This window comes from Halichoerus grypus, chromosome 1 (assembly GCF_964656455.1).
Source record: "Halichoerus grypus chromosome 1, mHalGry1.hap1.1, whole genome shotgun sequence".
Taxonomy (NCBI): domain Eukaryota; kingdom Metazoa; phylum Chordata; class Mammalia; order Carnivora; family Phocidae; genus Halichoerus; species Halichoerus grypus.
In genome coordinates this window covers 91,522,075-91,549,381 of record NC_135712.1, presented here as the reverse complement: position 1 = coordinate 91,549,381, position 27,307 = coordinate 91,522,075, and the positions used below count along the sequence as shown (strand labels likewise).

Below are 27,307 nucleotides of genomic sequence, written 5' to 3'. Positions count from 1 at the left end.
CATGCAAAAGAGCCTTAGGTTGGAGGCAAGTGATAAAGACTCAGGATCGGGTGGAAACCAAGGATACAACCTTCAAAACACAGAAATGTGCCCTGGATTTTTCTCCAACTAAATGCGTCTTTCTATTCTCGTTCTTTTACACGTGCCTCTTTTTAAGTTTGGGGCTATTTCATGGAAACAGAAGGGATCCCAAAAGGGCATCTTGCCCAAATTCCTTGCCTCCAGGTAAATCAACCTAGAATTCATCTGGGTCACCTGGACTTGAAAATTTTTTAAAATATTTTGCCCCATGAACAAGACATTTGTTTTCCATGTATTCAAGCTTTTGACTCACAGGGCTCCCAGTCCAAGGTCACTGACTGCATATTGATGTAGCAGCTTCAAAGCTGTGCTTTATATTTATAGGGCCAAGTGTATTCTCTAGCAGTTAGATTATAATCACCCAATCATCATTTTTTTCTTGAATTACTATAATGTGCTAAGTCTTTTGAGGTATGTGGCTACCTATAAGGAACTTACCTTGCTGAGAAAATAAGTTAATGGGAAACAATGAGCAGACAGCACAAGAGATTTTATTTAATTTCAGCAGAAAAACAAAAATTATACTGGCGTGACCGTATAGTGATTAAGTCTATTATTCTTAGCAAATCTAGCACAGAAGATCTGAATGTCTTTGGTTCCTCTGTATGCAAGAAGAATATACACCCAAAGTAAACATTTTCATAATGCTGCATTAACCTAATACAGGGATTAGAATAACAAGATCAGCTCATGCATTTTAAGATCGTAACGCTGTACTGATGATTTTGAAGGTGCGTTTGTCTGTGTTACTGAAATGAAACGTTATGCTGCCCTAACAGAATTTAAGTTGATGCTGATTCTCGTCCTGACCCTCATGGGTCCATGTTCCTGATAATGGTACACAGCACCGAGATGAGAGGAACTTAAGTTCCAGGAATGCGTTTATGACTAATCTGTTGTTCAGGTTTAGTCAGATAGCCGATGTATTTTAAAGCCAGTGTATTTCCAGCAAAATGGGGATGGGGTAGAGGGCTCTAATAGACTGGATAATTACCAGTTGCTCTCCATTTAACTCAGCCCTTACACCTGTGACACTTTTCCCTTCATCAGGCAAAATGGGAGGGCTTTGTTAATGTGTACAATATGACTGTTTACTGTTAGAGAGGGACAGAAAATAATCTATACAAAGAAACCCTGAAAAAATACACAGTAGGCAACTAATAAAAGTCGCCGGGGTGTATGAGCCCTACGGGAGAAGTGAACTTTCCTAATGTATGCTTATTAGGGAACAAATCCTGCTTTCTATTTCTCAAAGCATATTGTTGAATTAAATAGATGTAAGGCAACTAGCTCGGGGCCCACAGAGACCCTCGATACTGGTTTCCTTTGTTTCTCTGGAATAGTCCTGATACACATGATCACCCTTGTTGGATTAATGACACTTGCATATTACCTTCAGTCAGCAGAAAGCAGTTGTGGTTCTGCACAGGGGTGTCAGGTCTCTGCTGTAATCCCAGGTCTGGTACTGAGTTTCTAGATGGCTAGAGGCATGTGCTACCTTCTTTTTGCCTTAGTTTATCCCTCTACAAAATGGAACTAATGATGCCTGTCTCCAGTCCCTGATTGATGGGGGGAAAGCATTCATATATCTTAGAAAAGCATAAAAAGCCTACAGAATAAAGAGTACTGCTGGCTTAGTCAGTTTGCAGGCTGAAATGTCAGGTACAGGCGGATGTAAGTGATGGTAAATGAACCAATGGTCTTAATGGGACCAGAAGTAAAAAATTCAGATTACAGGGTTGTTTTTCTTTCTATTTGAAAATAGAATTTTTCTCTCTTTAAACATGAATAGAATGGAATTGGATTGCATTTCTCTTAGCGTTTTTTTCCTAAATCAGGTAAGATTGAGGCAAACCCATTAAAATAGAAGTAGACAAAACGAAATCTGAAGGACTCTGGAAGAGTATCCTTGAAGATGAGAGTCCCTGCATGTACTTGAAAAGAAAGCAGAATGGGAGGTTTCAAGGCTCTCAGGGGGTCTTCATCCTGAGATAGTTTTTTGTTTTTTTTTAATAAATTTCTTTTTTAACATAGCAATAGCAAAATACAGTTTGAACAAAAAAAATGAAAAAAGGAATTTTCTTTTATTCTCTATAGAGTTTCATTGGCAGCTTTATTGACATTTTATTTCTTCGAAAAGGAGCCTGAAACGAAACCTAACCAAAAAGTATTAGGGCTGGATCACTTCCGAGCCAGTAGGCACATATGCAGCCGAGAACATGGAGGTAGGAAAGGAACTCCTTTCGCACTGGTCTTTCAGAAATCCTTGGCATGTGGGTGCTCAGTCTGCAAATGGGACTCACCAACATCAAAGCCAGTCTAGGAGACGCACCTTCCCTGCCTCAGGTGTCCCCACATGATGCCATCTGCTTCCATCTGCTTTTGCATAGACATGACAGGACTCCGTGTTCTCGGTGGAGTGAGGACACATCCTCTCCATCCCTGTTTTGAACATCCTCCATTCCCAAACATGGCTCCAGTAATGTAGGAGATTTTCTCTCTCTCTCTCTCTCTCTCTCTCACACACACACACACACACACACAGCCTATGTGGCCCAGGGAAATTCAGAAAAAAATGAAGGCAGTGACATGTCATTGTTAAGGAATATAGCTGCGCTGAGCTTACTAACAGCTGTTGATTTGTGATACTGTGGAACAACTTTGGAAATGTGCCATTTGCAGCCGTTAGTGGACTAGAGGCCATTTTAGGTCAGCAGAGTAGATCATTGTGAGGAGTTAACATTAATGAGCTCCTGTTAGCCTGTAATGGGCCTAGGGATTACAAGGGAGGAACAAGGTAGTAAACACAAAAACCTTAGTGTTTTCTCATTTTTCTACTGTGGATTTAAGTTATGAGCCATCCAGGGCATTCTTGGGTTTTTTTTGTTGTTGTTGTTGTTTTGAAACAGAACTGTTTTAAGGAAATAGATTTTTAAAATTGAATTCTTTACATATCATCATTTTACTCTAAAATAATTTAAAATAAACATTCAAAGATGCAACGTGTCTGAATTTCTTCCTTCAGTTGCACTTCACTGCAAAAAATCTTCATCTTTCATAATATGTTAAAACCTAAAATGCTGAGGTTAAAATACAGCCTTCCCCTAGAACTTAGTGAAAATGTCAAGAATCTGTTGCTTTGCCTTCCTAGTGTATATTTAATAAGAAATTGTAGAATTTACTTGGTCCTCTCATTTAGCTCTCATAAAAATTCCTGCCAGGTGAACGAGACAGCTATTATTATCCCAAGTGTCTGGAAACTCAGCCTGGAGACTTATCAGCTTGTCCAAGTTCATAGTGAAGGTAACAGCCTATGCATTGTGGTCAAGGTTTTTGTAAGTCTTAGTACCAACCAAGGAGGCACTCCAATAGGCAGACGGAATAAGCAGAATCATTTTGTATTCACAGATCTGTAGAACATTGTTTTAAATGACTGTTAAATTGGTAACGTTAAAACCCACGTGTGCTTGTTACCATAGAAGTGTTCAGTTTCAAGACACTGCGGTCAGTGCTGAGGCAAGTTGGGGGCAGAGCCATAAAGAATTCATTTAGACTGTAAACTTTCAGTGACCCACCCAACCTTCTGCCTTGTTTATGTTTCCCCTTCCAAGTAAATATTTTTAGTACAAGAGAACATTTCTTCCCGTTTTCCTTTCCCTCGGTAAAAATGCCCCAGTTTCCACGAATGGGCAGCACTGGTCCAGGACCCATGGCTCCCATCTTCATGTGCCTTCAGCAACAGTTCTTGGCCTGGGTTCAATGGGACAGGGTGGAGGGTACTCACGCACACAGCTTTCTCTCTGGCTCAGAAAAGCCTAAGGGGGTATCAGGAAGGGATGCCATTCTGGGGGCGTCCTTCAGGCTTCTCCAACGTTGAGAAACAGGTAAACCATTCATAAACCTTGGTGTTTTGTTATCAATAACATGAGTGTTAGTATTACCACAGGTGCTGGGCATTTGGTAACAAGTCCTGCCTGCATCATCCCATTTGATTCTCACGACAACCTCTGAGGGGAGGCCCTGTTATCACACCATTTTACACAGATGGAAATAGCGTACGTGGCTGTAGAGCTCATGAGCACCAGGCTGTTGAACCCAAATTCAAACTCAAGTCTGTGGACTACAGTGATTGTTTTTAGCCACTGTGCCTTCGGCTCCTGAGCCAGTGGGGCAGTTCTATGGGTGTTCCCACACCTGTTCTCTTGGTCTTCTCGGGAGCCCTGGGTCATGGGGCTGATGCCCCCCAAGGTACGCGGCCATGGGCAGCAGGGGTAGAGAGTAGAGTAGAAGACCCCCTCAGAGGCAAAGCCAGTATGGGCCCACAGCTCCAGGATGACCTCTAAGCACCTATGATTCCACAGGGGTGCCGGCATGTGGCTACATAGGGCTCAGCCTGAACGGACACTAAAGTTACTCAGTGACTTTACTGAGCACGGGCTGTATTCCAGGAACCGTGCCATTGGTTATACATACTTCATCATGTTTCTGTAGCATCGGAGCATCTCCCCATCATGGATCCCTTATTGCCCCAGCCACCCTGTCCCCCTCAGAAATCAAGGGATTGAGGTCTTGGTGAGAGTTTTTTGACCATCCTTTGACTAGATAGGCACCCCGGCTACTCCAGATCCTCCCCCCTTCACAGCTGACTTTTTTCCCCCTCCCAAGGATCTCCCTGTCCCCAGGCTTGGGGCACTGCACACTGAAGTGGTATGTTTCAGGGCCTTCAAGACAGTAGGACTCCCGTTGGCCTCCGGCAGTGACTCGTGTCCCAGACCCTGTAGTACATGAACACAGGTAGAACCCAAGCACTGACCCTGGAAAATCCAAATAAATGGGGAGGGAGAGGGATCAGCAGAGCTGGATGGCTCCTGTGCTCTTGTCATGGCAAAGACGTGCTCCAAGGGCTGGATCTTTGGTTGCATTTAAAATGTGTAGCCTTCAATTGCTGTCTTAAGACACACAGCATATGTTTAATTCTATCACCAAAGGCCTCTGGCTGACTTATTAATGAATTTTAAAATGAAGGTGGTTTAAAAAAAGAGAGATTTAGGAAAGAGAAAAAAATGTGGTTGGCCTTTATAAAACAAATATTTGATGAATATTTTTAATCTCTGCCCGGGTGGTTCTAGCCACAGGGTGTTCACCTCCGGAGCCTCCCAGAGAGGCCACCATGCAACTGGCATAAATCACTGGCTCCAAAGAAAGAAGATTCTTTCTTCTCCTGCCTCTTGGAATGACAGAAAATAATTACAGAATTGTGGTAAGAGAGGGACCTGTTCCTCTTTGTTGGCTTGTGAGCTTCCTATTTTGTTTGGGTTGGCCTTTATTTGAAATAGAAGTCACTGTCAACACATACAGAAAGGAGGTGCGGAGCCATGACGTTTACGTAAGGCCTGCTCTGCGTAAGGACTGGGGCAGTTGCGTGAGCTCTCAAACCGAATCCCACCACAGACCTGTGAGGGAGGCGTTCTTGGCCCCATTTCACCGGGGGTCCCAGCGCCGAGGGTGAACGGGCTCCCCAAGGGAGCCCCACGGCTGACGCCTCCGGCCAGCGCGAAGCCTGGCTTACAGGACGGCCTCTGTCCCCACACAGCCAACTCTCCACCCAGGAGAAAAGAAAATAACCTTAGGATTAGCCGGCGGGGGTGTAGATGGTCTCTCAGGAGGGAGAGGGGAGTTTGTTAAAAACCCGAGCACTGTAAAATAGTTGCGACTAGCGCCTGTGGAGTGGTGATTACAGGTCAGGACCGAGCTAAACACTTTTGTTAACCATTTAAACCTGACCGTAGTGCCATGAGGGAGGTTGGGTTAACCAAGCTAAACACTTTTGTTAACCATTTAAACCTGACCGTAGTGCCATGATAACCCTTATGGCACAGAGGAGAAAACTGAGGCACAGAGAGGCTAAATAAGTTGCTGGCGGCTCCTAGTCTCGGTGCCCGTTCTGCTCGTGGAAGCCGCATTTATAAAGAGTGTATTGGGGGTGGGTGTAGAAGAAGCATACAACTAGTGTTAGCCCTTAAGGTTTTCAAAATTAAGACTCTTGAAACCCTTAAAGTTAGACTAAAAGTGCCAAACTGGCTGTTAACACAGGAAGGTCATGGCTCCAGAGACCTAAAATGGAAAGGTGAGATTTTATGAAGGATTTGGGTTTTTGATTGACAAGCTGACTTATATGGAGCATTTAGCTAGAATCCATTGACTTATGCATTTAATACATTTCTTTGTTCAAAGTAAAGCAGCATGAAATTAGACACGACTGGTCAATGATTTCCATATTAGAAAGTGTGAATGCCCAGTCTTTGTCTTTTCTCACCCCACGGTCTCGTCCTTGCACTTCTCTTTCTGCTCTGCCTTGTGTTTCCTCAAGGAGGAGGAGGGTACGGGAAACCTTTACAGAGATAAACTTATGTATGAACTTTTAAAACCCTTGGCAGACTTGTTCTGTCTTAGTGGCTCCCTGTGGCTCTCGGTCACCCATCAGAATGAGGGTGTGGGGAGGAGTCTTCAGAAGGCAGGAGTGCAGCTCTCTTGCTTCATTGCTCAGCTCCTTCTGACCTTGGGTCTGTGCGTCCGCCTTAGGACGCAGGCCCCACGAGGACAGGACACCCCTTTTTCTCTAAGTGGGTCTTTGGGGTGGAGTTGGCCCTGTTAGCTATTTCAGAATGTTTCTCCCCAAAGCTGCTAGGATTCCTGGTGTCTCCCCTCGCCGCCCCCATGCCCCTTTGACTCAGGAGAGAGCCTGTCACATGCCCACCGTCCTCCCTCCACTGACTGAGGGCTCCGTACCTGGCTAATTACATGACCTAGGAATTAGCCCCATCCAGTTTCCTTATTCCCCCTAGAATTCCTTCCCATGCCTTTTCTAAGGGGAGGGAGGTCAGACAAAGCAGGGCAGTCATGATTTATTATTGCCTAAGTAGACAGAGGGCTAAATTAAAGGACCAGTCAGACACATGCTTATTCTAGAAAAGACTGGAGGAAGAAGGAACGACCCCTTTCCCTCCTGTTCTCAGTGCTCTTCTGCTGGGTGCACCAGGCTGCCAGCCCCCAACTTCCTCTCCAAGGGAAATGCCAGCTACAAGGTGGGCCTCCCGCACCTGCCTAAATCCACCATCACTGAATGAAAGGGGAGTAAACTTGAACCTGAAATCCAGTGGGTGAATGTCTCCTTCAGACTCATTCTAGCTTTTTTCTGAAAGCAAATGTAGCCTCTTTTTTGTAAGTAACACTATTCCCAGCTTAAACAAATGCTGTAATGGTGAAATTTCAGAGTCTTTCATTGCTAGTGCCTATTTCCACAGTGCCTTCTATAAATTGGGATGCAATTTTTAAGAACTGAAATGCAGCCGTGAAAGAGCCAAACAGTAAAAAGGGGGGGAAAAATAACAGTCCAGAAGCAGATTTTGATGTATTTGAAAATTGATATGTATGCTGTTTGCCCAATTTAGATGACACTAGCAAATTAGAGTCCTGAATCGGCTTCAGTCCATTTCTCTATGACTGTGAGTGCTACTGCCCTCGTAGATGTATTGACCTTACTTTCAAAAGGAAACAGTCTCCCGAGAGCAGGGCATGGCAGGGAAGCAGGAGTATTGCTAGTAACCCTCTCCAAATTCTTCCGGAAACCAGGCTTTTATTGCAGGTTTGTAATGAAGATGTAACACGTTTACTTCTTAAACTGTGACTTCCCTTTTGTGGTACAACCAAGGGTAGTGAGTCTGGTCAGAGATTCTGGCCTAGGTGAGACCGGGTTAATGAATAGCGGTTTGCCTCCAGCATTAGCAAGGGTATCTTCATTAAGGTGGTAATGTGTCAGGAGCACTACACAGGTTGCCATGGTATTTGTGGACTTCAGAGTGGACTCTGGCTTTCGCTGAAATTGAAAATGTTCAGCCCTCAGTAAAAGGTTCCTTGCACAGCAGAGGGAACATTAAATAGTGAAATGGCTAGGGCTCAGGAACTCAATTGTGAAGGCTGATGAGTGCGGGGGTGTTTTAAAATACGTCTTGACTCGGAGAGGTTTTCTAAAAAAGTTGTTTAATCTCTAGACCTACCCATCCGTCCGTCCAGAGGGACTGTTCTCTGGCCCAGGGAGACACTGCTGCTGTCAGGAAGCTCTGACCCCACACAGGACCAGCCAGCCCACAGGGATTTGGTTTTATTCATTCATCTTTGAAGCCACAGAGCCTGGCACACAGCAGATGTTCAAGAAATGCTTGCTGAATGAATTCATAAATCCTGCCCACCCCTTGGGCCAAATTGGCCTAAGAGTCGAGACATTGTAAATTGTGATTCTGTCTGACCCACTTCCAGCAGTATCTGAAGACAGCAGATTGTCCTCAGACACTGGCAGTGAGTCCAGACATCCCTGGGCCAGCAGGATTCAAGGCCCAAATCTGCAGAAATTCTGGATAATTGGGGGGCAGCTATTTCCAAAATTTTATATTTAACTATAAAAAGACAAACAATGATAGTATATACTAGTTCTAGGTAAGCCAGTTTCGTTGTAAAAATACAAATTTTTCAAGACCCTGGGGGAAAACACTTGAAAACATAAGGCCTTTATCTTCTGTCTTCATGCCTTCTACACTTACGCCTCTTGGAGATAATAATTAGCAGAGTACAAAATAGTCCTGGTTCCGATCGGAGAAGGATCCAGAAGCTGCCAGTTTAAGCTGTCCAGTTTACCTATGCTGCTTTTCCATTATTTTGATTAATCTGATAGAGGATTCTAAGTATTTTTTTTTCTTCTTTTAAAATGTTTTCTCAAAGATCTGTAATCTTAAATGTCTTCTTACTAGTTTGGGAAAGGGGCTTTGAAAGCTCTTGCAAAGACAAAGGTTAAAATTGAAGGAATTTTCAAGCTAAACCTCAGTTATTTGGAAAATCCAGGTAAAGAGGACATTGTATTTTTCAGGTGCCCAGTTAACATTAACTTCATTGCCTCGTATATAGTAGAAGGTCAGTTACCAGTGATAATTAATTTCTTGTCACTAATAAAAGTTCAGGTGGCTAATGGATTCTGTTCCTTCCTCTAGGTTTATTTCCATCTACAGAGGACCCAGCCACACCTACAAAGTCCAGAGACTGACAGAATTCACATGCTACTCCTTCAGAATCCAGGCATCGAGCGAGGCTGGGGATGGGCCCTTCTCAGAAACTTATACCTTCAGCACAACCAAATGCATCCCCCCCACCATCAAAGGTTTGTAGGCAGTGAATTCTGGCACATTCTTCTGTGAGAGTAAGGAAATGTTGGAACTTGGAGTAGGAGGCTTGATTCTGACCTTAAATACACTCTTCTAATATTTCTAATATCGGCAACATAGAATCATTAACAACTTTCTGAAAGAGAAGGTTGGGGAACGGGTTCCCTGCAGAAAAGCCTTTCCTCAGGTCTGTATAAGTAATTACTGCAAATAATGTCATAGCGTCATCCCCACAGGAGATGGACAAAGGAAAGGACCACACCGAGTGACAGACACGCTTTGGGTTAGAACTGAGGGTGAATTCCTGGTGTTGATAGCACTTAACGACAGTTCACCTTGGAGGGCTTGAGAATCTCCCTTCCCAGAGACTGTCAGCAGGAGCAGAGGTTGGTGTCCATCTTCAGATGACTCTGGTGCCCGGAGCCTGACCTGCCAGGCAACGTCATCAGCCTGTCCCCTGGCCGCAGCCCTTACTGTGGAGAGGTGCCTTTGAAAAAAGAGCAGCCGTGGCCTCTTCTCATCTCCTTGACTGTTTGTCTTGAGGTTTGCCAGTGACTAGTTGACTCCGTCCCTTTGTGGGGACAGGGAGTGAGCCAAAGCCACCCTTCCCAGGCTCTCCCTCCACTGGGCCCGGTGAGCCCTTGCCCCCATGATGCACAGCCAACTTGCAGGATGGGCAGACAGCAGTAGGGCCCTCCCCCCCGGCTCTTTCACGGCTTCCTGAGCCTGTGCCCTTTTGTTTCCCAAAAGGATGATTCCAGTGAAGGTCCCTGCTGCCTTTGCGAGGGTGGGCCACACTGTGCCTTTATCCAGCTGCTGCCCAAAATGCCCGGAGGCTGATGGACACCGGGCAGCTTGTCTGAACTAGGTTTTATCTGGGTAAAAGCGAGGGTTTGCTGTATATTACTTGGGTGGCCAGGGGGATGAGCACAACCTTGAGAAAAGGTCCTTTAAGTGTGTGGCCCCAGGAGCAAGGCCGTGTGTGCTTCCGTGTGGAGGAGCTATGTCAGCTACAGCCGGGGCAGAGTCCATCGCAGAGGGTGAGAGACCTCCGGGTCAGGGTCAGGGTCAGGGTCTGGCTTGGATTCTGTGAAGGTTTCCCCTGGCTCCTTTCAGGGTACTTTATGGTAGCTCCCTCCCCTCAGCAGTCCAGAAGTTCGTTGGCAATTGCTTCTTCGTGTGACTACGAAACTAGGACAGATGGTGAACACATGCAAGGGCTCGCTGCGCCCCGTGGGTAGTAAATGGCCCGGTCCTTCGGTACAGCTTCGCCTGGTAACAGGAGAGATTCCTGAACACACTGGGGCTCATAGATTTGCCGTGACAAGGAAGGCTGGCCGCATTTACCAGCTGGCAAACATCAAGGGTCTTTGCGACACTCCCTTTGCCTCTCTAAGTGTGTGTTGGTAGAGATTCAGTTCATGGACAGTGGAACACTGAATTGAAAGCACTTGAATTTCATGTATATTTTCTTCAGAAGGACAGTTTCCTAACACTGCCACATGATCAGATCCTTTACCGTTTCGGTTCAGGAAATTGTTGTCTTAGCTGGAGGGCTGTTTGGTCTGATAGGGTCCCTTATTTTTTCCATAAATTGCATGGAGTTTTGGCCAACTAATTGCAACTTATTTTTAAGAAAACCTGTATTTTTCTGAAGCAGTATTGTACAGAATCGCAAGTAGAATCCACTGCCTCTAAAGAATTTATAGAGTAAGGGGGTTCAGAGAAGAGTTATGCATTCTAGTTACAAAGTAGAAAAATCTCAAGTATTGAATTAAGCTGTAGAGATATAGCATAAGCTGTGAGAAAAAAATATTTTAAAATTCTGTAACATTTTACATGCTTTACTACAAACTAATATAGTTTTCCTTTAAACCAGAATTATGAGGGCGCCTAGGTGGCTCAGTCGGTTAGATGTCTGCCTTCGGCTCGGGTTGTGATGCTGGGGTCCTGGGATTGAGTCCTGCATTGGGCCCTCTGCTCAGCGGGGAGCCTGCTTCTCCCTCTCCCTCTGCTGCTCCCCCTGCTTGTGTTTTCTCTCTCTCTCAAATGAATAAATAGAATCTTAAAAAAAAAAAAAATTCTTAAAAAAAACCAACAGAATTATAAGTCCAGTAGGTGAAAAATGAACTAAAAAAAATACAAATAGGAGATAACTTGATTTTTAAAGGCTTTCTCTCAGTGCTAGCCATTCTCTGGGACTTAATCTCACATGTCACGTGCTTCTCAAACCTTCCTCAGACTCTCAAACAGATCAGACTGTCCCTCCTATTTTGTTCATACACCCCCGTTTAATCTCCTTTATGTTATGTTTCTCTTTGTATTTGTCTCCTACCTTGCTCGCCCCTTCCCTCAACTTGATCTTAATTCCCTTGAAAGTAGGGTTTACAGTCCCTATTTTTGCATTCTCTAAAGTCTCCAGTTCAGGCCTAATCATATAGAACATGCTGAGTAGTTATTGAAAACATAACAAAAGTACATGGGGCGCCTGGGTGGCTCAGTCGATTAAGCGTTTGCTTTGGCTCAGGTCATGATCCTGAGGTCCTGGGATTGAGCCCCACGGCAGGCTCCCTGCTCAGTGGGAAGTCTGCTGCTCCCTCTTCCTCTGCCCCTCCACCTGCTCATGTGTGCACTCTCTCACTCTCTCTCTCTCTCAAATAAATGAAATCTTTTTTAAAAAATTTTTTAAAAATTAAAAGTAACAAAAATGCAATCCAGGCCAAGCAGTTATTAATAGGATAATGAGCAAAGGATTTTTTTCACCAATAGCTTACTAGTCATGGAGTATCTTCTCTGTGTAAAGTGTGCCCTGCAGGTTTTATAAGGAGGCTGGGCAAATAAACTCCCCTCTCAGAGCGGACACAAGCACTCTCCCACTCTAATATTACCAAAATGTTGACGGTTATTGTGATAACTTTGAATTTTGAGCTTGGATATGTGGATTTGTATTTCAGCACCTCGAGTAACACAGTTGGAAGGAAATTCATGTGAAATTTTATGGGAGACGGTACCACCAATGAAAGGTGACCCTGTCAACTACATCCTGCAGGTATTGGTTGGAAGAGAATCTGAGTACAAACAGGTAAGAACTAGTATGAATGGCACGTGTGTGGCTTATCAGTCCAGTCCTTTGCCTCTCGCCACGAGCAGTTCAGTGACTGGTGAGCGGCATATTTCTTAAAATCAATCACAAAAACTGCCTATCGTGTACCTCTTGATATAAGCCCTAGTTTACATTTTGTCTGTGGAGGTATTAAATGTTCAGTTCTCAAGCATGACCTTATAAAGAGTTTTAAATTCCGTATTTGTATTTGACACTGGCCATGATGCTTACAAATATCAAAATCTTTATGCAGTTGAAAACCAAAGTGCCAGTGGTTTGACTACAGAGGGGAAGTAGTTCCAGCCTGACTACTGAAACCTTTTTTTTTTTTTTTTTAAGGGGCAGGGCCTGAACCCACAACTCTAAGATCAAGACCTGAGCTGAGGGGCACCTGCGTGGCTCAGTCAGTTAAGCGTCTGACTCTTGATTTCAGCTCAGGTCGTGATCTCAGGGTCGTGGGATTGGCTCAGGACTGGGCATGGAGCCTGCTTGGGATTCTCTCTCTCCCTCTGCCCCTGCCCCTTCCCCCAAAAAAGACCTGTGCAGGGGAATCCCCAGGGAATCTGTTCAAATGCAGACCTGATTCAGTAGGTGTGGGGTGAGGGCTCCAGCTCCCAGGTCATGCTGCTCCAGGAACCATAATTTGAGTCAGCAAGGCTTCACAGATCACATGATACACCCAGGCAAGAGAGAATGTAACTGGAATATAGCCAGATAAAGAGTTTGGTTTTCTTATTTTCACAACACTTTTTGATCCTTAATTCTTCCAACACTGCAGATTATCAGTCCTTGGCTACAAAAGATTAGGATACCCCATCAGTTTCTGTTACCTTTCTGGGAACTTAGTAACTATTTTTGTGAAATCAGGATATGATACCATTACCCTAAGGAAAGGTGAAGTCCATTCCTTACCAGAACTTTTAATGGAGGCATGTGTGTATATCAAACTCAGAAACTGTCTTCTGAAACATTAGCATAATTTGTAAAGACCTCTCTATTCAGCTCTAGAGGCTCCAGATACAAACAGGTAGGAAATAATTTGATTCAGAGTTTTTGTTAAATTGCTGGCTAATGTTCCTTATTTAATAATGAGGAATACTCGCAAATGTGTAAAACAAAGAAAATTTTGGTACATTTCATGTATTTTGTTAGTACGAAAGATCAGATAAAAGAATGAATTGCTTTAACCACATTTTGCAAAAACCTATTTTTAACTATGACATCTACCAAGTATTGATTAACATCAGTGGATGATGTCATCGTCCAGTTTCCATCATTCCTCTTTAAGAGCAAAACGCTTTTGTATTGTTTCACTTTCCAGTCTTATTTTAGCAGATGTATCCCATTTCAGAGTAAATAATTTCACATGTTTGTTTCAGCTTCCCAGAAAAATAGGATTGGTTGCAGGGTCTCAGCTCAGATAGAGAGCCTAGGGTTTTTCGCACCGGATTTCGTCATCTTAACGGCAGCAGCATTGTCCTGTTCCATAGCAATGTAATAATGGTGAAAAGATGAAATGTTACAGAATTTCACAGCAGATCATTTAACACTTAAGAACGATTCATGTCCCAACAGTACATTCACTGCATGTTCATCATTGTTATTTTAAAAACGTTATATTCCACGTACCATACTTTTTCACCTGCTCTTAGAAAAATGTTCTGCTTCTTAAAAGGTAGTGATTGCTGTTTGACATTGAAAAAGCAGCATTATTTGATCAATATCTATACATTGCAAGCATTGCTAAAACACAGGTAAATTCATTCAGTAGTTTAGATTTTATCAGCAGGTTGGCTGTTTTTAATCAGCTATTTGTTTGGGACCCCCACTAGTTCAGTCAGAAGAGCACATAACTCTTGTTCTCGGGTTTGTGAATTCAAGCCCCATGTTGGGTGTATAGATTACTTAATATCTTTAGATTTCTTTAATGTTTTATTTGTTTAATGTTATATATTTAGACTCAAGGACATATAACTTCTAATATGGTACCTAATCACGCGTGTATACCTCAGAATTTCTTATTGTAATTATAACTGAGTTTCTTTTTGGAAATACATGAAAACATAACACGCAGGGCAGGCTCAGTAGATGGGGATTAGCATTCTTCACATAACCATGTGTTTACTACATTTACCAAGAAATGATTAAGGTGGGTAGTAGTACATAAAAAGCCACAGTTGAGTCAGGAATAATTTGTACTGAGTTTTTTTCCTTCTCCCTATTCAATAAGCATTAACTTAAACATGATGTTTTGAGTTCTTCATTCACTTGTTCTGGACATGAAATAGGGAATGAAACCTATTTATATTATGGCTGCAAGAGTAATGGTTAAAATAATTATGGTCCAGAGATAACAGGCTCTGAATATGTAGAAGCAAAGCAGAAGAAAATGGGAGGTAATTATTGCCGAGCGTATACCCGGCAGAGCCGCCGGCTCCTAGGGAGCACTGTGTGCACCTCCGTCCCAGCACTGCTCAGACGGGATCCACTGGCATACGGGCTTGTGTTCCTCATTTTTATTTTCTCAGCCCTGGCGCGTAGTTAGGCGCTCAGTAAATGTTTCTTGCGTGCATGAAAGAGGCAGTTTCAAGGGAACAGAGTTAATTGTACCTGTGGTGGTGATAAGAGTAAGCTTCAGGGTGGGGTGGATTTGGAAGTGTTTGTAACTTAGGTGAAAAAAAGTCACCTATGATAGGAAGGGTCTTTCTGCTTCCCAGACTGAGGTTTACGGGCAAATACGGCACGCCCGGAGCGTTCTCTGATGATTTGCTTGAAACATGGACTTTAACTTTGCCTTGGTTCTAGCTTACTAGCTTTCCTTTGTTCAACTATCACAATATGGGGCGAGCAGCTGGCCTTAATTACAAATCAGTCTCTTAAAGTAGTAAATCCTCACCTAAAATTTTACTCTCTATTAGCGTGCATACATATGTTGATTTGGCTTTTCCCCCATTGCTAAAATGTTTTTTCCAAGAAGCTTAAAACTTCTTTTCAGACAGTATTAATTATAAAGCATTCCAGAAAAGACTGAAAATTGTATGTATATGCAGGTGACTGATTTTTTTTTGCACGAGATATAACATAGACAGTTTGATCCTTACATAAGAATGTAAAGCAAGATGATTCGTATTCATATCCCTATTCAGACTGCAATAATTTTTATAAAAAATATTTAAACAATGAAGATGAGAAAAGAGCAACAAACTAACAAATTATTGCCTGTTAGGGGACAAAATTTGTGGCAAGTCATTAATATTCTTAGTGCTCAGATTTGTTGCATTAAGAAAACCTTTAAAACATCTGAATATTGGGACGCCTGGGTGGCTCAGTTGGTTAAGCGACTGCCTTCGGCTCGGGTCGTGATCCTGGAGTCCCGGGATCGAGTCCCGCATCGGGCTCCCTGCTCGGCAGGCAGTCTGCTTCTCCCTCTGACCCTCCTCCCTCTCATGCTCTCTGTCTCTCATTCTCTCTCTCTCAAATAAATAAATAAAATCTTTAAAAAAAAAAAAAAAAAAAAAAGAAAACATCTGAATATTTATGGACCTTTACAGTTAATTTGATGGCCTCTTTGTATAAATTAATTTTCATTTTGTATCATTTTAGACTATAGTATTGGGACTTGTATTGATTCTTCATGGCATCACATTAGGTACTATGAGGAAAGATCTTAACACAACTGTTTGAAAGTCTTAGAGCTTACATATTTTTTAATGTCTTTCAATTTAATTCCCTAACACAGTTTGTTTTTTTTTTAATTTTTGCCTGAATAAAGGGTCATATCCAAAGCAAAATAATAGATCAACATGGGGGTATTTAAAAGCCATCATTTTACGGATTCTTAATTTTCTTCGGATTTTAGCTTCCTTTAAGTATCCAATAAAGTCTATCAGAAAAATGCTCATACATGAGACAAATATATCTTGTTTCATGGAGCCCAGGTATAGGACCCTGGTTTATTGAGAAACTGTTAGGTGCTCTGTACCATGAGGGATACCCAGCATATACCAGAAGAGCATGGCCAGTGCCCATTGGGGTGAAAATAGCAGACTGTCAAGAAACAGTTCAGTAACAGTACCTTACCAGCCCTCCTCAGCTCGGACCATAAGGCCTGCCCTGCGCTGCGCCCTCTACAAAGGAGGCTTGCAGGTTGGTGGGTTCCCTCTTGAGCTGGAGGGTATCCCACAGTCATGTGATATTAGAAGAATTAATTCACCTCACTGAGCCTCGGCTGCTTTGTTGTACCAGGAGGGATACTCATCCTCTAGCTCAGAGTCACTGTGAGCTTTCTGCCCCTTTAGTAGTGAGAATGGGCTATGTAAATGACAATGCTGTGCAGTTATGTCCCCCTTTGCAGTTCTCGAGAGGGGCAACGTTAATCAAGAGAGCAGGCATTGGCCCAGAGGCAGGCCCCCCGCGGTCCTCCCCAAAAGACTCGCTGGGGTAAAGGATTCCAACTCCAGCATGTTGTTCTGAATTAAGGGTCACAGATTCTTCATTTTAGTTATCTGAGTATTACTTTAAATCCTCCTCTTTGGAATAAACATGTCACAATTACTTTAAAATATATCGTACATCAAATCAAGAACAGAAATAGTCTTTATAAAAATAATATTGCTTATCTACATCTTGCGATATTATGATTGGTTACTTCAATAAAGACAATCTTAAGTGGAGCCATGCCTTTTAAATTGGGTTGAGGCAGGAGGAAAAACCCATAATGGTGCCCCTGTCAAAATGAATGAAAATAAAGGGACACAGGGCACGCGGCCTGCCATCCCGAGGTGGAGAGCTGCACGGTCCCCTGGAAAGTCACTTCAGTGGAGGCTCAGCTGTGTGCAGACAGGATGAGCCTATAGTTTGGTGACCCCCTTGGCTGTGACTGTTTCCACCAGAACAGATCCGGTAGGTCAAACCTCAGGGACCAGAATCCACAGGAAAAGGGGGTATTGGGATTGTTTTAATTTTTCCTTAGCTAAGAATTAATCCAAAAGGCTTTAAAGCATTGTTGACCATTTCTAAAATATATTAGAAACGCTGTATTTTCTATCAGTACACTGAAAACAACTTACTGTTAATGATTCTATTTCTTTACAATGGTGGCTGTACCCCTGTACTAAAAACTCTCTTCTGTTGCCTCTGTGGTTTGGGTGTATGTTCTCATACTTAATGTTCATGTTTACTTGTTTCTGGTAATCATCCTGTCTTTTCAAGTACTGTGGTGTAAGAATATCTCCTCTTGAGTCGTTGAGGGTTCTGATTAGAGAACGTCACTGAGCATCTACTTAATTCAGGCTATCCATGGTGCTGGTTGCTATGGCATTAATAGAACACAGTCCCACGCTCAATATGTGTATCGTGTTTTGTTTTTTTAAGATTTTTGTGTTGGTAATGCTTGTACAAGGGGGGAGCTGTTCCAATTAAAACAAGAATGGCTAAAAGAAAAATGTTTACAAATTGAAGCCTACGTTTTAATTGGACTTGTCATTAAGGAAGTTCCCTTCAGTTAGGTACTCATTTTTCCTTCATTAAGCTTTTTGCCAAATGGTACGAGAAAAGTAGCATTCCTTTGCTCTCTAAATACATTTTCAGAGATCTTCATTCCAGGGAATTTAGAGTTGAGCAGAGCCATCAAAATGAAAATATGAAGTCTCTCTCCAAGATTCCATGAATTGGGTTCCTAAGAAATTAAATATACTTCTGGGCCAGCTTTCTTCAAAAGCTCTAGCTGTGCAAATTCCAGAAACCATAGAATTCATTTAAACAGATAAAAGTGAACATTTATATCCACTTGCCAAAAGTCTCAGAAACATCTGTGGGGATAGGTTATTAACTGGTTTTCTGCCATGAGGTCATTGTTTGATGGCAGAAAGTAAGAGGCCACACCACAGAAACACTGGCCAAGCCTTTGCTTGGCACAAACGGAGGGGGGGCACTGCTTTCCATACCACAGAAGGGGAAGGCAGCGTTTTCCTCCTGAGACAGCAGGAACCAAGATGGGTGTTTAACGGAAACACCAGAAAGATAGTGGAGCTGCCTGGGAAGACAAAAATCAGGCCAAGAGAACTGGCCTCATGTCAGACTGTTCATTAGACTAGGACTAAAGCAGAGGACAGGTGGTGGCATCACGACCTACCAAAGGGGATGGGAGAGGCAGGGCTGGGGCGGTTCCAGTGGTGAGCATGGGTGTTTAAGAGTGGGATCTCATCGGGGGTCTACCCCTGCCCTTATTTGTTATGAGTCCTTAAGAAATTAACAGCCTCTATGATCCTCAGCATCTTTATCTCTAATCAGGAGGATTAAATTTGATGAGGTTGGCTTCCCTTCAGCATGTTGCTCTCACAAAGCACTCTTTACATCCAGTTTCTCATTTAACCCTCAATCCCCCTTAGGGTTAGGTTAGGTACTGTTAACTAACCCCAGGATAAAGAGGAAAAAGGCTAAGACTCAAAGCTGCTAGTTGCCTAAGTTCACAAACCTAGAAAATAACGGAGCAAGGACTTAGACCTGGGATCCTGATTCCAGTTCCCATGCTTGACAAGGATCTGCCCAGTGCCTCCCAGTCAGACCAGGCCCAGTTCCCCCAGGGTTGCACAGAGGGGAAGAGCTCCAACAGCTACAGTCTTTCGACCTTTAATAAGTGCAAACAAATACTTCAAGAAGTGTGACCTCTGTAAGAATCGATAAAAGAGGTATAGCAGGAAATCTTGCAGCTAAGGCTTAGATGGCAGCTTCTCTCCAACTCAGTAAACATACCAGTGCTAACTTATCACCATAGAATCAGAATGGATTGTTTACGGGGACGTTGCAGGAAAGAAACCACAGCTCAGATGGCAAGTGTGGAGGGACCTTCTTTATCAAACTGGTATACTGGTCCCATGGGTTGCAAATCATTCCCTTCAGGAATGGTCCCGACGGTTTCCAAGAAAAGACTTTTCTCAGAAAATAGCACCTTGAGCATTTAAAATTAAGAAATTAAATCTAGATTAAGAAAGCAAAGAACTTTCAGAGTTAAAAGATCTCTTTAAAGAAAAAAAAATGTACACCACTGTTTTCTTGAGACCACTCACATGTTGGGAAATAATTCATAAAGAGTTCCATCATGGTTATAGGTGGAGCTCTCGAATAGTTGGTGGTGTGTGGGTTGGGGCAATCACCGTGACTGACAGCAAGCTCGTCTTAAACCATCCATTTAACTAACTCATCATTGGAACAATAAGAAAGGAGTGGTCTGGGTCTTCTTACAGCTCTTTCATACTCGGTTGCTCCAGCCCAGTTCTGTGACTCCAGTTGCTAATGCTCTGGCTACAGTCTTTCAAGAAATAGGGTGACGCACCAGGAGGAGCATGCTTAAAAATCTTACAGAGGAATAGCAAAAGCAATGATGAATCTGGATCAGCATAAGTAACAGGCAGAATTGGTTTTCTGGCACCAGGCACTAAACAAAAGTATAATAAATATGACAAAGTCTCCTTGTGAAGTTTGAAAATGAGGGAGGAAACATCTTAAGAAAAGGCTAAATATCAAGTGACCATTGGAAGTTGGGTCCCTTCCGTAAACCGAGGTCTTTGCTTGCCCAACACTAAAGGCGTGGCCAGGGCCTCTGTGTTCACTGGTGGCATGTCCTATTTTGGGGTAGAAGTTTGCACACCAGGCTTTAAAAACACTCAACATTTGCAGATTCCCACTAACTCTCTAGCTGGCAAGTGTTTCAAAGTGGAGATCATTGGAAATACTTTATTTTCTAGGGGATTTGTATTAATGGGCAAAATTAACAGCTTTACTAAGGTAGCCTGTAGCCAGGTTGAAAATGCTTATGCCTATGACTTTTAATTGCTGTGTTTTAGTAATATATTTGGAGTCGTTTAAAAATTCTAAATAGTGACGGTGTACCAGGCCTGTTTTAAGCACTTTATAGATACTAACTCAGTGCCACTCCTACAGGAAAGATTCAGTTAATTTTACTTTCTTGTTTAACTATTCACCAGCCAAATCTCTTAAAATTTCATTAGGTGTTTATTACTTAAGTCAGCTGCGATTCCAGTCACTGGATTTTGTATTCTGTTTGTTCAGGGTTTCTGCCAAATTTTTGTTATTCTGGTTATTATGGAGTAAACACCGGGGGCCTGGTGGACCTGGCTTATCAGATTATTATGTTAGAAACCACAGCGTTGTTACAGATTAATTGACCAGGACTTTTTTGTTTGTCCTTGAAGGTATACAAGGGAGAAGAAGCAACATTCCAAATCTCAGGCCTCCAGACCAACACAGACTACCGGTTCCGCGTGTGTGCGTGCCGCCGCTGTTTAGACACCTCTCAGGAGCTAAGCGGAGCGTTCAGCCCCTCTGCGGCTTTTGTATTACAACGAAGTGAGGTCATGCTTACAGGGGACACGGGGAGCTTAGACGATCCCAAAATGAAGAGCATGATGCCTACTGATGAACAGTTTGCAGCCCTCATTGTGGTTGGCTTTGCAACTTTGTCCATTTTATTTGCCTTTATATTACAGTACTTCTTAATGAAGTAAACAAACCCAACAAAACTAGAGGTATGAATTTAATGCTACACATTTTAATACACACATTTATTCAGATACTCCCCTTTTTAAGCCCTTCTGTTCTTTGATTTATATACTTCTCTTGTTTTACAGATTTAGCTAGAAAAAAAAAAAATCAGTGTTTTGGTGCACCTTTTTGAAATGCAAAACTAGGAAGAGATTAAACTGGATTTTTAAAAAAAAAAAAAAAAGAAGAAGAAGAAAAGCAAACCAGATACCAAAAGCTAGCTTTATGTTTTCTTTTAAATTTTCAGATTTGCCTTTATTCTGTTTTCACTGATGTCTTTTGCAAGCCTTTGATTTTTTTTTTCTTCCATGTTACGGTTTAGTAATTTATATTCACCAGTCACTTCTTTTGTCTGGATCATCTGTCTCTGTGAACATGAATCACAGTGTGTGTCCTTACAGGTCTAGGATTTCAGTGTTGTCAGAGTGTATTACCACACAACCACAACCGCAACAACGACGTCCAGAAGATGTGTTCACTCAGATAAGGCTGCCCTAAACGACCATCACTCAGTTATTTAACTGTTTAGCTCATTTAAATCAAAAATGTGTACTTTAAAATGTTTTAATAATCTGTATTTCTTATGATTTTTAACACTATGAGCTGCCTGTCTAAGAAATCAAGTAACCAAAATGCACCTATAAATTATGGAACATTGTCGATTTTACCCCAGCGATTCATAGCAGTAACTTTAAGAGGGCATTGTGCAATAGTTGTTTCCTTGTTCAGCTATTTTAAAAGCTGCTTTAACTTGTTTGTTTGTCTTTGTGTATAACTACTTCTAATCTAATCACTAGAGTTATTATATTCTGTTTTGTTTGACCAGAGTTATATGACGAGAACTGGTGACAGTTTAGTGCCTCTGCCCATTGTCCGTGATTTACACTAATTGTGAGCAGTCTTCTTACATGTCAGCTCATTGTTTTTGAAAGATTTGCTGTTAGGCTGTTCTTTGAGGTATCAATGAAGTGATTTGAGTTTCAGTACCTTAATTCAGTGCACATCATCTTAATCCAACAGCGGATAAAAACTGATAAAACCCAAAAGAGAGTTACCTAATTTGTAGTTCCTATTTTTGTGGGGTTGACCTGGCCATGTGTGGAGAGGGAATGATATTTGGTGGTAAGCACAGGGTGTTTTGGGGGTGAAGGAGCCTAGATTCCCTCCCTGGATCTGTCACTAACTTGCTGCGTGACCTGAACATGTCACTTTACCTCTCTGTGCCTCAGTTTCCCATGCATTAAAAATAAAATGAAATAAAATAAAATGGGGATTCTAATGTTTGTAAGTGCTTTGAGATCCTTGATCAACAGGTGCTATTGGAGTGCAAAGTGTTACTCTTGCATGTTTATTCTGAGTCATGAGATAATCAATTTTAACCCAAAGTCATTGGATTATTTATATGAAGTCCATAATGTTCGCGTACCTCAGGGACATTTAAGAGTTGGAGGTGCAAATATATTCCAAAAGGGTGCAACAGACACAGTGTATCCCCCTGCTTCTGTTTTTGTATATTTTTGCTACTTGGTTTTTCTTGATCATAGCGATTTTGTGCTTGGTCTATGTTGTCTTAAGATGCAGTATCCTGTACTAGCTTATAATATTCCCATACCAAAGTCATGGGGAAACCAACATTATTTTGTTTTTGGTTTATTTATACTATATTCTGCATACAGTACTTTAAATGCCAATTACAGTGCAATCTTTATTTATTGTAAAATTTTTTAAATGTACTTATGTACTAATTTTCCCTTGTAGCATGTTATTTTTTTTGTGTGTTTTATACTTTTGTAATTTTAGGTCAGTCTTGTCCCTTGGCAACAGCTGTAGTATTACCAATCTTCTGACATCTTCTTGTGTTTTTAAAAGATAAGAGCATCGAGTGCATTAAATGCCAAAAAAAAAAACGAAAAAATCCATTATCAGTGATTAAGACGTTTACATGTACCCAAAAAACCATAATCATCTCTTGAAAGAAAGCGCTAAGATCAATGAACTATTCTGTGTGCCTATATTGATGTAGTAAGTACTAGAGAGTTTTGTATTTTGTTATTGACTATAATAATTAGTTTAATTAGCCTTGCAAAGTGATGGCATCAAGGTAAATATGTTTTTTGCCAAAGTTCTGGCCTTCCAAAACTCAGCCCTCTACTTAATTGTGTATTACAACCCACTATAACATTGCACCTGCATTTTCTGAGACCATCTCAGGCAGGTGTTTTTTTGTTTGTTTTTTTTTGTGGGGGAAAGGCATTTTTTTAAGCAATGAAGATTCAACGGAGTACAAAATCCCTGTTTGCAGGGGGGTAAAGTCCCTTTTTGGAAACACTTCGGAGCTGCTGCTATAAAGAAATTCTTGGAATTGGTTGAAATGTTTTAAATGAAATAATGCATTAGGCCAAGATTGCTATGAGTACTTTATCTTTTTTGAGATTTCCATCCAGTTGAACCACCGGAAAGCTGAAGTGTGTCACCGACCGGCTGACTGCACTTTATTTTATTGTTCTCCGTGATTTGGTATTCATCATCATCCCTTTGGTCAAAAAATTATTACTCCATCTGGCACTGTTTTCTATCACAAATATGTATATGTGACATTGATACACAGCTATATATATATATTGCCATTACACACGAACAATAAAATAAAGTGTTACATTAACCGTATCTCTTTGCCCTTTTGCAATACGTAGGAATGAGTGTCTGGCTTCCGATGCTCTGTATGTCAAACTCATCCCTGGCACAAGAAATTCCAGTCATGTGAAGCAAACCGCCCTTTGTCCTCAAAGAAATGGTCTCAAAAGAAAACTTTTTTAAAAAGATTTTTTTCATATTATCTGCCTTGTTCTTATCAACTTGAAATGTTGGCATTTTCTAACTGTGTTTTGTTGGCTACAGTAATTCAGTATTCCTGTCAAAATTGAAAAGTGCCCTAATTGAATGTGTTTGAATGTTATCCTTGCACAGTTCTTTAAATTGAAAGACAAAATGTTTTACCTCACTGTTGGACATACATTCCAAGCTTTTCAACTTTAGGAGGAAAAAAAAAAAAATCATATGTTTTCCTGTATTGTAAATTTTAGACTATTTCATATACATTGTATTAAAACTGCCGTATCAATTTTAATGTATAGGTTTTGCAAATACTATGCTATATGTAATACCTAACTGTATCTGTAGTGTATATGTAATATATTTATGCCCAATAAATGTTTTAATTCTTTCTGACTTAAGTAGGGTTTTTCTGCCATGAATAGGATTGCTTTTGTTGTTGTTGTTGTTGTTGTTACTTTGTAAAAACTTGAACCGAACCACATCCCTAAAGTTGCAAATTCAAATGCCTTTGGAGGCCAGGCAGGTGGCATAGGGCATGATGTTCCTGTGCCACCCAAGGGGGCAGCTGCAGCCCAGCTCCTGCTGGTTGAGGTCCTGCAAGATCGCAGGCCACAATCACACATGCTAATGTTTCAAAAGAAGCTAAAAAATTCAGCTCTCCCTATACGGGACAGCTAAAATGTGATTGTGGACCACACAGTCCCAGGAGCTGCCATTCATTCTTTGACTGTCAGGGTCTGCGTTCCTAACATAGTATCCAAATGCCAAACCTTAGGAGCCCAGGTCTACCTCTGGACAGGAGACCCCGAACGCTCCCTCTCCACGACTAACTCACATGGTTTTGCCTTACTTCTTCCCTCCTTTGGGTCTCATTCAACAACAACAACAGCAATAAAGCACAGTGTCCCTGCTGAGGCCATGGTTTCACTAGGTTTAGATTGTTTTGCTCGGAATCCCTAGTATCTTTCTTATTTCTGGAAAAAAAAAAAAATGTATGGAAAAACTGTTGATATAAGTGAGCTTTGTGTTACAAAGAATGATAGCCATTCTTAACGGGTAAAAGTGACCAATTGAACACATCAAATTTTGCATGCTCCTAACACTCCTCTGAAAATATAGTAAAGGATTTGTTTTTTTAAGTCCCAACTGCCCTCAACACTGGGAAGAATGGGAGAGAGCTTGCTAGCACCAGAATTTTGGAAACCTAACTGAAGAAAGCTGAATTCTAATTTCACAGGGAGAGAAGTGAGCACCACCTCAGTTTATATGCAGCATACCCTGAAGGCTCAAAAATTGACAGAAGCATGTCCTTTTGAAGTGATGGTGAAGGGGAAAAGGAGCCTAAAATACTACTAGTTGAAAGCTGTTTAAAATGCCATTTTGATCCATAAAATTCCTCCCCATTTTGTTTTCAACTGTGCAGCTGCAACCCTGCAGAAGCCTGTAAGCTTATCCTCAGAAGGTAACGTAGAAGGACCCTAGACTTGAAGACACAATCCACAGTTGATCGTCAAGGTACCATATCAAAAGTGGGATTCAGTGAACATAGGCGTACAGGAGAATATCAAGAGTCTTACCTAGAGAGCCCCATGGGCCAAAAAGAAAGATCTGAAGATCTTCAATGACGTGGTTCAGCCGGAGCACCCTGGGGTGGGTCTTCTCAGCTTGGGCTGCTCAGGAATATCACCTGAGCTTTTCAAAACCCCTACAGCCAGATCATACTCTAAACCAATAAAATGAGCATTTCTGGAGTATCAGTGTTTTTTAAAGCCCCCCAGGTGATTCCACTCCTCAGCCAAGATTGAGAACCAATGCCCTAAGGTGAAACTCTCATTCAACAATCCCCTGTCAGCTTTTTAGTCCTCCAGCTTAATGAAGAGTGACCTGACATCTGATAAACATGAATGGAAAGCCCAATGCCAATAACTTGGAAGAATCAGAGACTAAGGGAGGAGCAGCTTCAGAAAACAATCATTATCTCCAAAGAGATGAGAAAAAATACAAGTCATCTTTAGACTGAGGGTAGAATGCTATTGAAAAAGAATGCTTGAAGAACATGGAAATACTGCCAGAAATTAAAAATTCAGTAGAAGGGTTAGAAGTTGGAATTAAAGAGAATAACTCCAAAAATAGAGAAAACAGAAATGGAAAGATAAACGATTAGGATCAGACCAGGACGTTCACTATCCAAGTAATAGGAACTTGAGAAAGAACAGAGAAAATGGAGAACAAATCAGATAACACGTTTCCAGAATGAAAGGGTAGGAGGGTGCTCAACGCAATGGATGGAAATGGGCCTCTGCCAAGGCACAGCGTCTTGAAATCAAAACACTAGGACCAAGAGAAGCTCCCCCAAATAGAAAACTGGTCACATAGGATTAGAAATCAGACTAGCTTTATATTTCTCAGTAGCAACACTGGAAGCTAGAAATCGGTGAAGCGAGTATGTCAAGGTTTGAAAGAAAAAGATTTCCCACTTGCTTACTCTTGGCCGAGTGTGAAGTATCACGACATTTTTAGAAATGTGAGATCTCACAAATTTGCCTCCCATGCACCCTTTCTCAAAAGCTACTAGAGGATATGCTCTCCCAAAGAAGCAAATAAACTAAGAAAGAAAAATCCATGGGATTCTACCCGCCCCCCCCCCCCACCCCGCCCGTGATTTTCATGCAGGTTAGAAGTTGGCTGTCTGGCCCTTTGCCCCAGAAGGATTTATGTAACTTTCACTTTATCTTTCTCCTACCTCCGGTCGCCATGTTTGCATAACTGCCCCCCCACACACACACACACCCAAAACGGCCTGCAAATGACCCTTTTAAACAAACCTCTCAGGATATCTTGCCTTGTGCTAATTAAAACTAGCAATTAGATCCGTGTACAGGTACCCTTTATTCAGAGTGGTGACCAAAAAAAAAGAAACTTCCCACCTCTACTGCTAGACTGGAGGGAGGGAATATACTTGGGACAGCAAGTGTCCTTCAACTCTACAGCATAGAGCCCATGATCTGGCACATAACAGAAGCTAAAAAAAGATTTGTTGACTTGAACTCAGTAGACTAATTTGGTAGGAAAAGTTCACATAGCAGTGATGTGTTCCATACGACTTTCCGCTCCAAACCAGTCTTTTTGCCATGGGTGTGTTATTTTTGGTGGAGCATTTTGATTTTAATTGAAGCAGTTGTCAATAATTTATAATTTAGGGGCGCCTGGGTGGCTCAGTCATTAAGCATCTGCCTTCGGCTCAGGTCATGATCCCGGGGTCCTGGGATCGAGACCCGCATTGGGCTCCCTGCTCTGCGGGAAGCCTGCTTCTCCCTCTCCCACTCCCCCTGCTTGTGTTCCCTCCCTTGCTCTCCCTCTCTCTCTTTGTCAAATATTTTTTAAAAAATAATAATTTAAAATGTGGAAATTTCATACAAAATACTGGAATTCCAGATTCTAATAAAATTTGAAAGACCTGGCAACTCTAGGTCTTATTCTGCAATGACGACACTCAACAGAGGTGAATAAAGGC

At 41.9% G+C, this 27,307-nt stretch overlaps 1 protein-coding gene across 8 annotated transcripts in view; it reads left to right on the top strand.

Annotated features, from left to right (window-relative positions):
• The window catches only part of FNDC3B (fibronectin type III domain containing 3B), a 336,800-nt gene extending 312,614 nt beyond the window's left edge, over window positions 1–24,186 (top strand). For 7 of the 8 annotated variants that reach the window (XM_036075642.2, XM_036075643.2, XM_078069214.1 and 4 more), the window contains 3 exons: window positions 9,123–9,289; window positions 12,248–12,375; window positions 20,610–24,186. In XM_036075642.2, the coding sequence (XP_035931535.1) occupies window positions 9,123–9,289; window positions 12,248–12,375; window positions 20,610–20,921 (607 nt within the window). In that variant the 3' untranslated portion in view covers window positions 20,922–24,186. The remainder of the gene's footprint in view (window positions 1–9,122; window positions 9,290–12,247; window positions 12,376–20,609) is intronic. The other variant, XM_078069227.1, reaches the window with a different exon arrangement.
• Window positions 24,187–27,307: the final 3,121 nt, after the last annotated feature.